This window comes from Oncorhynchus kisutch, linkage group LG30, assembly GCF_002021735.2.
Source record: "Oncorhynchus kisutch isolate 150728-3 linkage group LG30, Okis_V2, whole genome shotgun sequence".
In the NCBI taxonomy this organism is placed as follows: Eukaryota; Metazoa; Chordata; class Actinopteri; order Salmoniformes; family Salmonidae; genus Oncorhynchus; species Oncorhynchus kisutch.
Window position 1 is genome coordinate 47,644,595 of NC_034203.2, and position 14,957 is coordinate 47,659,551.

A 14,957-nucleotide genomic window follows, 5' to 3' on the forward strand; every position below is an offset into this window, starting at 1 on the left:
ACATTTGCACTCACTGTATAAAGATTTTTTTTCTACTGTATTATTGACTGTAGGTTTTGTTTTACTCCATGTGTAACTCTGTGTTGTTGTCTGTGTCGAACTGCTATGCTTTATCTTGGCCAGGTCTCAGATGTAAATGAGAACTTGTTCTCAACTGGTTAAATAAAGGTGAAATAATAAATAAAATAAAAATGGTGGTGACAGCATCATGCTATGGGGATGCTTTTCAGCAACAGGAACTGGGAGACTAATAAGGACAGAGGGAACAATGAATGGAGACAAATCCAGGCAAATCCTTGATGAGAACCTTCAGAGAGCAAACAACCTTAGACTGGGGTGAAGATTTCTATTCCAACAGGACAATGACCCCAAGTATACAACCAAAGCAATGCTGGAGTGGCTTCAGAACAAGAATGTGTAAGTCCTTGAGTGGGCCAGCCAAAGACATGAACCCCATTGAAAATCTGTGGAAAGACTTGAAGATTGCTGTTCACCGTCGCTCCCCATCTAACTCAAGAGCTTGAGAAAATCTGAAAGAAACAAAAATGGGAGAAAATCTGAAAGAAACAAAAATGGGAGAAAATCCCCAAATCCAGACGACTCAAAGCGGACACAGACAAATTCCAAGACGACTCAAAGCTGTAAATCACCGCCAAAAAGGTGCTTCTACAAAGTATTAACTCAGATTTGTGAATACTTAAGGTTTCTGTATTTCATTTCCAATAAATGCGCCAAAAATGTCTAAAAACATGTTTTCACCTTGTCATTATGGGGAATTGTGGGTAGAATTTTTTAAAATGTAATCCATTTTGAATTCAGGCTGTAACAAGAAAATGTGGAATAAGTCGAGGGGTGTGAATACTTTCCGAAGGTCCTGTATCTATAGTTTAACCAGATATCTTAAAATGGGGAATTTATTCAACTAATTAGATTTCCACGGGAACACGGAGATCGACCCGGGGGTAATTTAAGGTTAGGTTTAAAATAGTCAGAAATGGGCGACTGTGGCTATGGACGCTACTGACAATCCATTGCCCCGGGACTACCAGGGAACATTGCCCCGGGACTACCAGGGAACATTGCCCCGGGACTACCAGGGAACATTGCCCCGGGACTACCAGGGAACATTGCCCCGGGACTACCAGGGAACATTGCCCCGGGACTACCAGGGAACATTGACCCGGGACTACCAGGGAACATTGCCCCGGGACTACCAGACAGAAGAACATTATGCATACTGCAGAGTCAGTTGATGTTTCCGAGACATTTCCAATGTCAACAGTGTAGACAGTGCTCTTTTTGTTTTACTGTCAGTAATGAGACACATGAAGTCCGTCTGTAATGTGAAAGTATAAATATCCATTAGATGTATTTATGCAGGCAGAGCAGCGAGGTCACCTGGTTGGCTGAGGCTGAACACCTCCAGACGTCTAGAAGGAGAATGTTGAGACAGCAGAGCCAGGTCCTGGAGGGCTAGGAACTGACAGGACAGAGGTAGAGTTAACCAGAGGGCTAGGAACCGACAGGACAGAGGTAGAGTTAACCAGAGGGCTAGGAACCGACAGGACAGAGGTAGAGTTAACCAGAGGGCTAGGAACTGACAGGACAGAGGTAGAGTTAACCAGAGGGCTAGGAACTGACAGGACAGAGGTAGAGTTAACCAGAGGGCTAGGAACTGACAGGACAGAGGTAGAGTTAACCAGAGGGCTAGGAACTGACAGGACAGAGGTAGAGTTAACCAGAGGGCTAGGAACTGACAGGACAGAGGTAGAGTTAACCAGAGGGCTAGGAACTGACAGGACAGAGGTAGAGTTAACCAGAGGGCTAGGAACTGACAGGACAGAGGTAGAGTTAACCAGAGGGCTAGGAACTGACAGGACAGAGGTAGAGTTAACCAGAGGGCTAGGAACTGACAGGACAGAGGTAGAGTTAACCAGAGGGCTAGGAACTGACAGGACAGAGGTAGAGTTAACCAGAGGGCTAGGAACTGACAGGACAGAGGTAGAGTTAACCAGAGGGCTAGGAACTGACAGGACAGAGGTAGAGTTAACCAGAGGGCTAGGAACTGACAGGACAGAGGTAGAGTTAACCAGAGGGCTAGGAACTGACAGGACAGAGGTAGAGTTAACCAGAGGGCTAGGAACTGACAGGACAGAGGTAGAGTTAACCAGAGGGCTAGGAACTGACAGGACAGAGGTAGAGTTAACCAGAGGGCTAGGAACTGACAGGACAGAGGTAGAGTTAACCAGAGGGCTAGGAACTGACAGGACAGAGGGAGAGTTAACCAGAGGGCTAGGAACTGACAGGACAGAGAACAGAGGTAGAGTTAACCAGAGGGCTAGGAACTGACAGGACAGAGGGAGAGTTAACCAGAGGGCTAGGAACTGACAAGACAGAGGTAGAGTTAACCAGAGGGCTAGGAACTGACAGGACAGAGGTAGAGTTAACCAGAGGGCTAGGAACTGACAGGACAGAGGTAGAGTTATCCAGAGGGCTAGGAACTGACAGGACAGAGGTAGAGTTAACCAGAGGGCTAGGAACTGACAGGACAGAGGTAGAGTTAACCAGAGGGCTAGGAACTGACAGGACAGAGGTAGAGTTAACCAGAGGGCTAGGAACTGACAGGACAGAGGTAGAGTTAACCAGAGGGCTAGGAACTGACAGGACAGAGGGAGAGTTAACCAGAGGGCTAGGAACTGACAGGACAGAGGTAGAGTTAACCAGAGGGCTAGGAACTGACAGGACAGAGGTAGAGGTAACCAGAGGGTTAGGAACTGACAGGACAGAGGTAGAGGTCACCAGAGGGCTAGGAACTGACAGGACAGAGGTAGAGGTAACCAGATGGCTAGGAACAGAGGATTTGATTTTGTTTTCCTTTGTTCAAAGTTACTCGTAACAGGGAACGCTGATGATCCTGTAATGTTTCCATTGTTAAATTGGTGTGAAATGCTTACCTTCAGTATCATTGGTTGCGTGCCAGTGATAACTTTGGGCAGGCACTGGTGGGCGTCCTCTGTGAACGTGGACTGGACAGGGAAACTGTAAACCTGCAAGAAATAATCATTATCAAATCAGACTCCTTGTGGAATGATCTCGTCTACGGTACTAAGCAGACAGGTTAGAAGTGCACACTTCCGAGAGAACAACGGTTGGGAATCGAACTGCAGCCAGAGAGGAAATGATTAGCAGAGACTGGTAGAGAAGCAGGTAGGTCAGTCCAGGACTAGACTGGTAGAGAAGCAGGTAGGTCAGTCCAGGACTAGACTGGTAGAGAAGCAGGTAGGTCAGTCCAGGACTAGACTGGTAGAGAAGCAGGTAGGTCAGTCCAGGACTAGACTGGTAGAGAAGCAGGTAGGTCAGTCCAGGACTAGACTGGTAGAGAAGCAGGGAGGTCAGTCCAGGACTAGACTGGTAGAGAAGCAGGGAGGTCAGTCCAGGACTAGACTGGTAGAGAAGCAGGGAGTCAGTCCAGGACTAGACTGGTAGAGAAGCAGGTAGGTCAGTCCAGGACTAGACTGGTAGAGAAGCAGGGAGTCAGTCCAAGCCACCGGCTGTCGTTGGTGACCCCTCCCACCCTCTACACCTGCAGTTCTAGAAGCTTCCTTCTGGCTAGTGCTTCAGAACGCTCATGTCCAAGAAGAATGTTTCCTAACATTCACTCCTTCCTTGTGCTGTTGGACCACTAAATACAAAGTACATTGTATCAGTATGTGTACTTATCTATCTAGTCCAGTTGGGACAGCGGTCTCCAGTGACCGTGTTAACGTCCCCTGTGTGGTTAGTGACCGTGTTAACGTCCCCTGTGTGGTTAGTGACCGTGTTAACGTCCCCTGTGTGGTTAGTGACCGTGTTAACGTCCCCTGTGTGGTTAGTGACCGTGTTAACGTCCCCTGTGTGGTTAGTGACCGTGTTAACGTCCCGTGTGGTTAGTGACCGTGTTAACGTCCCCTGTGTGGTTAGTGACCGTGTTAACGTCCCCTGTGTGGTTAGTGACCGTGTTACCTGGTTTGATCGGTAAGCTGCTCAGACAGCTGATGCTTAAAGTTAGAGAGGGAGATATAAGACTCCAGCTTCAGAGATTTGTGCAGTTCGTTCCGAAGAAGGTGTTGGCTTTGGGGGTGACCAGTGAGATATACCTGTTAGTTCTATTTTGTAAATGACATCGCCGAAGTCAAGGATCGGTAGGATAGTCAGTTTTGGCAGCATGAGTGAGAGGCTTTGTTGCGAAATAGGAAGCCAATTCTAGATTTAACTTTGGATTTGAGATGTTTGATGTGAGTCTGGAAGGAGAGTTTACAGTCTAACCAGACACCTAGGTATTTGTAGTTGTCCACATATTCTAAGTCAGAACCATCCAGAGTAGTGATGCTAGTCGGGTGGGCGGGTAGCGATCGGTTGAAGAGCATGCATTTAGTTTTACTAGCGTTTAAGAGCAGTTGGAGGCCACAGATGGAGAGTTGTATGGTGTTGAAGCTGCTACAGTTAATTATAAGCATTTCCCATATACGCTCAGCTAATACCCTGCTGCTAGTCTGTTTATGATCATGTCCCAGTAAGGTCTACACCGGTTGTATTTGGCACATGTGAAACTGTAATGTGATTTATTAACACGCTCCATTTGGTTATTATGACATTTAAATCTGTAAAATAATATCATTTAGCAAGACTATTCCTTACAATTACACCGCATTCATTTCCGTTTCTAAAGTAGGCCTGTCATTTGAATAATTATTTTTACATCTCAAAATAAGACGTGCCCCACTCTCAACGACAGACTCCTTTTCAAGGCTAGCCTAGATGAATGCTAGATGTAGCTAGATGAATGCTAGATGAATGCTAGATGTATGCTAGATGTAGCTAGATGAATGCTAGATGAATGCCAGATGTAGCTAGATGAATGCTAGATGAATGCTAGATGAATGCTAGATGAATGCTAGATGAATGCTAGATGTATGCTAGATGAATGCTAGATGTATGCTAGATGAATGCTAGATGTATGCTAGATGAATGCCAGATGTAGCTAGATGAATGCTAGATGTAGCTAGATGAATGCTAGATGTAGCTAGATAAATGCTAGATGTAGCTAGATGAATGCTAGATGTAGCTAGATGAATGCTAGATGTAGCTAGATAAATGCTAGATGTAGCTAGATGAATGCTAGATGTAGCTAGATAAATGCTAGATGTAGCTAGATGAATGCCAGATGTAGCTAGATGAATGCTAGACGAATGCTAGATGTAGCTAGATGAATGCTAGATGAATGCTAGATGAATGCTAGATGAATGCTAGATGTAGCTAGATGAATGCTAGATGTATTTTCGTAGCTAGCCTTCTTTTTGTATACTATCAACAATAGACAGACCAATTGTTTTCCAGTGCCAAGTAAGACAACGGAGACGGTAGCCGATGTCATCGAACACATCAAGGGAATGTACGATTTATATTTTAAAATGTACAACCTGTCAAAATAGGACCCAGAATTATTATGTATTTTATGGACATCTGTGTATATCGGTTGTCTGTATTATTCCCCACTTGAGGAAGTGGGAACTCAAAACAGGAGAATGGAGATTGCGAACTCTAAATATGATCATGTTGCTAGATAGCCATGTTTTTTATTTAACTAGGCAAGTCAGTTAAGAATTTATTCTTATTTACAATGACGGCTAAAAGGCCTCCTGCGAGGACGGGGCTGGGATTAAAAATACAAATATAGGACAAAACACACAGACAAGAGAGACAACACGACAGAAAGAGACCTAAGACAACATGGATCAACACAAGATGACAACATGGTACAAACATTATTGAGCACAGACAACAGCACAAAGGTCAAGAAGGTAGAGACAACAATAAAATACATCACGCAAAGCAGCCACAACTGTCAGTAAGAGTGTCCATGATTGAGTTTTTGAATGAAGAGATGGAGATAAAACTGTCCAGTTTGAGTGTTTGTTGCAGCTCGTTCCAGTCGCTAGCTGAAGCGAACTGAAAAGAGGAGCGACCCAGGGATGTGTGTGCATTGAGGACCTTTAACAGAATGTGACTGGCAGAACGGGTGTTGTATGTGGAGGATGAGGGCTGCAGTAGATATCTCAGATAGGGGGGAGTGAGGCCTAAGAGGGTTTTATAAATAAGCATCAACCAGTGGGTCTTGCGACGATTATACAGAGATGACCAGTTTACAGAGGAGTATAGAGTGCAGTGATGTATCCTATAAGGAGCCTGGGTGGCAAATCTGAAGGCCGAATGGTAAAGAACATCTAGCCGTTCGAGAGCACCCTTACCTGCCGATCTATAAATGATGTCTCCGTAATCTAGCACGAGTAGGATGCTCATCTGAATCGGGGTTAGTTTGGCAGCTGGGGTGAAAGAGGAGCGATTACCATAGAGGAAACCAAGTCTAGATTTAACTTCAGCCTGCAGCTTTGATATGTGCTGAGAGAAGGACAGTGTGGAGTGGGGCATTCTTCTTACCAAACCACATGACCTTTGTTTTGGAGGTGTTCAGAACAAGGTTAAGGGCAGAGAAAGCTTGTTGGACACTAAGAAAGCTTTGTTGTAGAGCATTTAACACAAAATCCAGGGAGGGACCAGCTCAGTATAAGACTGTATCATCTGCATATAAATGGATGAGAGAGCTTCCTACCACCTGTTGTTGATGTAAACTGAGAAGAACGTGGGGCCTAGGATCGAGCCTTGGGGTACACCCTTAGTGACAAGTTGTGGCTGAGACAGCAGATGTTCTGACTTTATACGCTGCACTCTTTGAGAGAGGTAGTTAGCAAACCAGGCCAAAGACCCCTCAGAGACACCAATACTCCTTATCCGGCCCACAAAAATGGAATGGTCTACTGTATCAAAAGCTTTGGCCAAGTCAATAGAAATAGCAACACAATATTACTTAGAATCAAGGGCAATGGGGACATCATTGAGGACCTTTAAGGTTGCAGTGACACATCCATAACCTGAGTGGAAACCAGATTGCATACCATAGAGAATACTATAGACATCAAGAAAGCCAGTCAGTTGATTATTGACAAGTTTTTCCAATACTTTTGATAAACAGGGCAAAATAGAAATAGGCCTATAACAGTTAGGATCAGCTTGATCTCCCCCTTTAAATAAAGGATGAACTGTGGCTGCCTTCCAAGCAATGGGAACCTCCCCAGAAAGGAGAGACAGGTGAAAAAGGTCAGAGATGAAAATGGTCTGGGATGTTGGCTAATTGATTATTCAGTTCATTCCCAACCCTGTAGGCAGTCCCCCCACAGAGGGGGCAGTCCCTACCGCCACCCCCCCACAGAGAAACAGTCCCCACCGCCACCCCCCCACAGAGGGGGCAGTCCCTACCGCCACCCCACGGAGCAATACAGTGATGTTTTGTACAAGGTGAAGGTTAGGAGGAGGATGGTCAGAGGTTAGGGTCAGGTCCTGAGGAGCAGTACAGTGAAGGTTACGCTCCGATCAGACCGACAGCGTCATTTAATCAATTCTACGTAATAACTACTGCAGTCAAACTTATTTAATTTCTAATCCAACATTTTGACTGGAGGTGTGTGCAACAGAAGTTCAACATTCACCCTTTTGCTACTATTTCTGTCAAGTCCACTCATACAGTTTGATACGATGAATCCGACGTACGCACCAAGCAGAACATACCGCACCTGCAACGCTGCAAGGCAAACGCAGCGTTCCAATCTGGTGTACCAGAAACGCAACGCGGCTGTCGGTCTGATCGAGGCATTATAGAGGGGTCAGGGGAGTTATATGTACCTCGGTAACAAAGATCCTGAAGAGCAGCACTGTGATGTACCAGGTGAGGAGGAGGAAGGTCCCACTGATCCACAGGTGGTACAGGAGGGACAGGTCCAATAGACTAGACACACTGTCCAGGGAATGGATTGAACTGGGAGGGGGAGACCAGAACACTTCTGTCATCTGTTTAGTCTGTCTTGATGCATGTACCATTCCATGTTGACATCAACAGTCCAGTTTCCCTGGAAACTCAACGTAGGACTTAAAATATATTAGGAAAGGAATATGAGGAGACCCCTAGCAGTCGAGGGTGTGGGGGGGGTCAGCTGCCTAGCAGTAGAGGGGGTGGGGGGGGGGGGTCAGCTGCCTAGCAGTAGAGGGGGTGGGGGGGGGGTCAGCTCCCTAGCAGTAGAGGGGGTGGGGGGGTCAGCTGCCTAGCAGTAGAGGGTGTGAGGGGGGGGGGGGGGGGTGAGTTGCCTAGCAGTCGAGGGGGTGGGGTGAGCTGCCTAGCAGTAGAGGGGGTGAGGGGGGGTGAGCTGCCTAGCAGTAGAGGGGGTGAGGGGGGGTGAGCTGCCTAGCAGTAGAGGGGGTGAGGGGGGGTGAGCTGCCTAGCAGTAGAGGGGGTGTCAGCTGCCTAGCAGTCGAGGGGGTGGGTCAGCTGCCTAGCAGTCGAGGGGGTGGGGGGGGGGGGGGTCAGCTTCCTAGCAGTCGTGGGGGTCAGCTGCCTAGCAGTCGTGGGGGTGGTGGGTGTCAGCTGCCTAGCAGTCGAGGGGGTGGGGGGGGGGGGGGGGGGGGGGGGGGGGCAGTTTTAAATAATACTGTGAGGTTAACCTGTTGATGTTGAGGTCAAGTGTTTTACAGATCCAGGCTCGTGGTGCATATCCTGAAAGACAGGGAGATAAAACATCAATATCTTTTGACTACAGAACAGAGAGAGCCTGAACAGCACTGAACAGGGAGACAACCCACTGAATAGCTCGTACACAAAGCCATGCCTGACTTGTCTCCTTACCCATGAAGAAATACAACAGGAGGAAGGTCCTGAGACAGTAGAGAGCCTGAACAGCACTGGCCTTCACCACTAGGGGCAGAGCTCCCTTGAAGCGGAGGTACTTGTATTGCTGAAACATGAAAGCAAATCAAACAAAGACGTGGTTTCCATGGTTTCCATGAGGTCAATTCCATCGACTCCATTCCAGACCTCATTATGAGCCGTCCTCCCCTCAGCAGTTTGAGGAGAACATGGCACTTCCTGATGTCTCATAACATAGTGCTATCAAAGGTCACAGAAACTATAATACCCAACAGTAGTAGACATTGATGGGTTATGTTCAGTAGAGCACACTGTTGGAAAACTGTGCAACAATTATGCAACTGAAAACAATATTCCACGTTGTTATTGGACAGATTCCGGGAGCACCTCTGTTTCACTTTCAACATGTTGTATCTACTGAACACAACCCAGCAGTGTAGCAGTCAAGCAGTCATCCATTATCTTGTAGTTTTATACACTGGGCGTTTCTCTGGGACAGGATTTATCTGGGAAGAGGGGACAGGAGTTCTCTGGGAAGAGGGGACAGGAGTTCTCTGGGAAGAGGGGACAGGAGTTCTCTGGGAAGAGGGGACAGGAGTTCTCTGGGAAGAGGGGACAGGAGTTCTCTGGGAAGAGGGGACAGGAGTTCTCCCTACCTGGGCCCAGTTTCCCGATAGAGCTTAAGCCTACGAGTGTTTTAACGATGCAGCGTTCCTACAACGGACGATTATGTAGCATGAGTTTCACAAAACCCCACGCAGAGAACGTTCGCCATGCGTCAAAACTGATGCCAGATCAGCTCCTAGAGAGATATTACCAGCTTCTTCTAATGCTTACCCAATAAAACTGCACTCAAATCAGATTCATTCAGCACATCACTGCACACGTTGTTACAGATCATTAAATATATTTTAGAAAAAATCTGGCAACGTAGCCTACAAATACAACATAACACTTATTTCAATATGAAGGATATATATATCTGACAACGTAGCCTACAGGTCTACTGCATTCTTACAATGCAGATTTTAATCGTTCGCTTGTTCAATTGTAAAGACATTGGCAACTTTGTTCAAGTTATCGGCGGTCACAGGGAGACCGATAAACATGCACCCTTCAAACAGCAGCATGCACCCTTCAAACAGCAGCATGCACCCTTCAAACAGCAGCATGCACCCTTCAAACAGCAGCATGCACCCTTCAAACAGCAGCATGCACCCTTCAAACAGCAGCATGCACCCTTCAAACAGCAGCATGCACCCTTCAAACAGCAGCATGCACCCTTCAAACAGCAGCATGCACCCTTCAAACAGCAGCATGCACCCTTCAAACAGCAGCATGCACCCTTCAAACAGCAGCATGCACCCTTCAAACAGCAGCATGCACCCTTCAAACAGCAGCATGCACCCTTCAAACAGCAGCATGCACCCTTCAAACAGCAGCATGCACCCTTCAAACAGCAGCATGCACCCTTCAAACAGCAGCATGCACCCTTCAAACAGCAGCATGCACCCTTCAAACAGCAGCATGCACCCTTCAAACAGCAGCATGCACCCTTCAAACAGCAGCATGCACCCTTCAAACAGCAGCATGCACCCTTCAAACAGCAGCATGCACCCTTCAAACAGCAGCATGCACCCTTCAAACAGCAGCATGCACCCTTCAAACAGCAGCATGCACCCTTCAAACAGCAGCATGCACCCTTCAAACAGCAGCATGCACCCTTCAAACAGCAGCATGCACCCTTCAAACAGCAGCATGCACCCTTCAAACAGCAGCATGCACCCTTCACTTCTACTTTATTATTATTTGTTACCTTATGCTAAAATGCATTACATTGTGTTCCCCTCCCCTCAGTCGACACACACATACAAGGACAAAGCAAAAACAGGTTTACAATGTTGCAAATGTATTAAAAATACTAAACTGAAATATCACATTTATTCAGACCCTTTACTCTGTAGTTTGTTGAAGCACCTTTGGCAGCGATTACAGCCTCAAGTCTCCTTGGGTATGACGCTACAAGCTTGGCACACCTGTATTTGGGGAGTTTCTCCCCTTCTTCTCTGCAGATCCTCTCAAGCTCTGTCAGGTTGGATGGGGAGTGACGCTGAACAGCTATTTTCAGGTCTGTTTATATGGTATATAGAATATGTTTATATGGTATATAGTATATGTTTATATAGTATATAGTATATGGTATATAGTATATGTTTATATGGTATATAGTATATGTTTATATGGTATATAGTATATGTTTATATAGTATATAGTATATAGTATATGGTATATAGTATATGTTTATATGGTATATAGTATATGTTTATATAGTATATGTTTATATGGTATATAGTATATGTTTATATGGTATATAGTATATGTTTATATAGTATATAGTATATAGTATATGTTTATATGGTATATAGTATATGTTTATATGGTATATAGTATATGTTTATATGGTATATAGTATATGTTTATATGGTATATGTTTATATAGTATATGGTATATAGTATATGTTTATATGGTATATAGTATATGTTTATATGGTATATGTTTATATAGTATATGTTTATATAGTATATAGTATATGGTATATAGTATATGTTTATATGGTATATAGTATATGTTTATATAGTATATGTTTATATAGTATATAGTATATGGTATTTAGTATATGTTTATATGGTATATAGTATATGTTTATATAGTATATGTTTATATAGTATATAGTATATGTTTATATAGTATATGTTTATATAGTATATGTTTATATAGTATATGTTTATATAGTATATGTTTAGATGGTATATAGTATATAGTATATGTTTATATAGTATATAGTATATAGTATATGTTTATATAGTATATAGTATATGTTTATATAGTATATAGTATATGTTTATATAGTATATGTTTATATAGTATATGTTTATATAGTATATAGTATATGTTTATATAGTATATGTTTATATAGTATATAGTATATGTTTAGATGGTATATAGTATATGTTTATATAGTATATGTTTATATAGTATATGTTTATATAGTATATGTTTAGATGGTATATAGTATATGTTTATATGGTATATAGTATATGTTTAGATGGTATATAGTATAGGTTTATATAGTATATGTTTATATGGTATATAGTATATGTTTAGATGGTATATAGTATAGGTTTATATAGTATATGTTTATATAGTATATGTTTAGATGGTATATAGTATAGGTTTATATAGTATATGTTTAGATGGTATATAGTATATGTTTATATAGTATATGTTTATATAGTATATGTTTAGATGGTATATAGTATAGGTTTATATAGTATATGTTTATATAGTATATGTTTAGATGGTATATGTTTAGATGGTATATAGTATAGGTTTATATAGTATATGTTTATATAGTATATGTTTATATAGTATATAGTATATGTTTATATGGTATTTAGTATATGTTTAGATGGTATATAGTATAGGTTTATATAGTATATGTTTATATGGTATTTAGTATATGTTTAGATGGTATATAGTATAGGTTTATATAGTATATGTTTATATAGTATATGGTATATAGTATATGTTTAGATGGTATTTAGTATATGTTTAGATGGTATATAGTATAGGATTATATAGTATATGTTTATATAGTATATGGTATATAGTATATGTTTATATGGTATATAGTATATGTTTATATGGTATATAGTATATGTTTATATAGTATATAGTATATGTTTATATAGTATATAGTATATGTTTATATGGTATATAGTATATGGTATATGTTTAGATGGTATATAGTATATGTTTATATGGTATATAGTATATAGTATATGTTTATATAGTATATGGTATATAGTATATGGTATATGTTTATATAGTATATGTTTATATAGTATATGGTATATGTTTATATAGTATATGGTATATAGTATATGGTATATGTTTATATAGTATATGTTTATATAGTATATAGTATATGGTATATAGTATTTGTTTATATAGTATATATTTATATAGTATATAGTATATGGTATATGTTTATGTTTAGCGGAGATCTTCTGAAGGGCAAAAAAGCATCTAAGGACAAACTCAGCAGTTCTACGAGTGGTGTCAACCAGTCGGTTAATAACAAGCAACTTTATCAACCTAGCCAGCCAACCAGTCAGTCAGCCAGCCAGCCAGTCAGTCAGCCAGTCAGTCAGTCAGCCAACCAGTCGATTAATAACGAGCAACTTTATCAACCTAGCCAGTCAGTCAGCCAGCCAGCCAGCCAGTCAGTCAGCCAGTCAGTCAGTCAGCCAACCAGTCAGTCAACCAGTCAGTCGATTAATAACGAGCAACTTTATCAACCCAGCCAGCCAGCCAACCAGTCAGTCAGTCAGTCAGCCAACCAGTCAGTCAGTCAACCAGTCAGTCAGCCAACCAGTCAGTCAGCCAACCAGTCAGTCAGCCAACCAGTCAGTCAGCCAACCAGCCAGTCAGCCAACCAGTCAGCCAACCAGTCAGCCAACCAGCCAGTCAGCCAACCAGTCAGTCAGCCAACCAGCCAGTCAGCCAACCAGCCAGTCAGCCAACCAGTCAGCCAACCAGTCAGTCAGCCAGCCAACCAGTCAGTCAGCCAACCAGTCAGTCAGCCAACCAGTCAGTCAGCCAACCAGCCAGTCAGTCAGTCAGTCAGTCAGCCAACCAGCCAACCAGTCAGCCAGCCAGCCAACCAGTCAGTCAGTCAGCCAGCCAACCAGTCAGCCAGCCAGCCAACCAGTCAGCATTGAAGGTTTTGTAAACGATTTGAGCTGCAACAGATTTCCACAAATTGCTACTAACCTTATTATAATGAAACATCTGTTCACAAAAAATATTGTTCTAACATAGTGGTATTAAACACTAAAACACAGGAATTAGTGGTTTTGGGTAGACATTAAATTTAAGATGCTTTTGGGAAACCGGGCCCAGGATAAAAAGAGATAGGAAGTAAAGAGACAGTATGTACCTGCATGGTGTGGAAAGAAACGTAGTTCATGTTGTAGACCACTCCCACCAGGCTGTGGCTGTAGCCAATGAAGGCCCCCACGAGCAGCAGCACCAGGTGGTATTCATTCAGGCACATCTCAGGACCACTACTACTGTAACCAACACAACAGACAGACAGATATATTTGAACAGAGCTTTGCTCAATCATGAGGCATCAAAGAAGAAAAAAGAAAGAAAACAAGAAAGTTGTAAGAAATCAACCCAAAAAATCAATTTTGCAACAAATTCAATCCCTTCTAGACAATTTCCTAGACAAAATGTTTCACTGTTATAGTGAAGGTGTAAACTTGGCAGTAGAAAATCTCAACAGTATATTTGACCTCTCAGCTTCCCTATCAAATCTAAAAATCTCAAATAGAAAACCGAAGAAAATTAACAACAATGACAAATGGTTTGATGAAGAATGCAAAAACCTAAGAAAGAAATTGAGAAACCTATCCAACCAAAAACAGAGATCCAGAAAACTTGAGTCTACACCTTCCCTATGGTGAGTCACTAAAACAATACAGAAATACACTTCGGAAAAAGTAACAGCACGTCAGAAATCAGCTCAACATAAAGTGAAGAAACAAACAAGCAAAACAAAAAAAGGCAACGTCTCCATGCTTTGTTGATTTAAAAAAATCCTACAACTCAATTTGGCATGAGGGCCTGCAAAACAAATTGATGGAAGGTGGTGTTGGGGGAAAAAAACATATGACTTTATAAAATCCATGTACACAAAAAAATAGGCCAAACACACATCTTTCCACAGGGCCGTGGGGTGAGACAGGGAAGCAGCTTAAGCCCCACCTTCTTCAACATGTATATCAAAATATTGGCAAGGGCACCAGAACAGTCTGCAGCACCCGGCCTCACCCTACTAGAATCTGAAGTCAAATGTCTACCGTTTGCTGATGATCTGGTTCTTCTCTCCTCAACCAACAGCAGCACCTAGATCTTCTGCACAGATTCTGTCAGACCTGGGCCCTGACATTAAATATCAGTAAGCCAAAAATAATGGTGTTCCAAAAAAAGGTGCAGTTGCCAGGACCACAAATACAAATTCCATCTAGACACCGTTGCCCTAAAGCACACAAAAAAAAAATACATACCTTGGCCTAAACATCAGCACCACAGGTA

At 42.7% G+C, this 14,957-nt stretch overlaps 1 protein-coding gene across 3 annotated transcripts in view; it reads right to left on the reverse strand.

Moving 5' to 3' along the window:
* ndc1 (NDC1 transmembrane nucleoporin) overlaps positions 1-14,957 on the reverse strand; it is a 43,266-nt gene that overhangs the window by 20,453 nt on the left and 7,856 nt on the right. For 2 of the 3 annotated variants that reach the window (XM_031810328.1, XM_031810330.1), the window contains exons 5-10: positions 13,795-13,927; positions 8,771-8,879; positions 8,590-8,641; positions 7,777-7,909; positions 2,955-3,047; positions 1,399-1,480 (exon numbers count right to left, since the gene is read on the reverse strand). In XM_031810328.1, coding sequence (XP_031666188.1) covers positions 1,399-1,480; positions 2,955-3,047; positions 7,777-7,909; positions 8,590-8,641; positions 8,771-8,879; positions 13,795-13,927 — 602 coding nt within the window. The remainder of the gene's footprint in view (positions 1-1,398; positions 1,481-2,954; positions 3,048-7,776; positions 7,910-8,589; positions 8,642-8,770; positions 8,880-13,794; positions 13,928-14,957) is intronic. The other variant, XM_031810329.1, reaches the window with a different exon arrangement.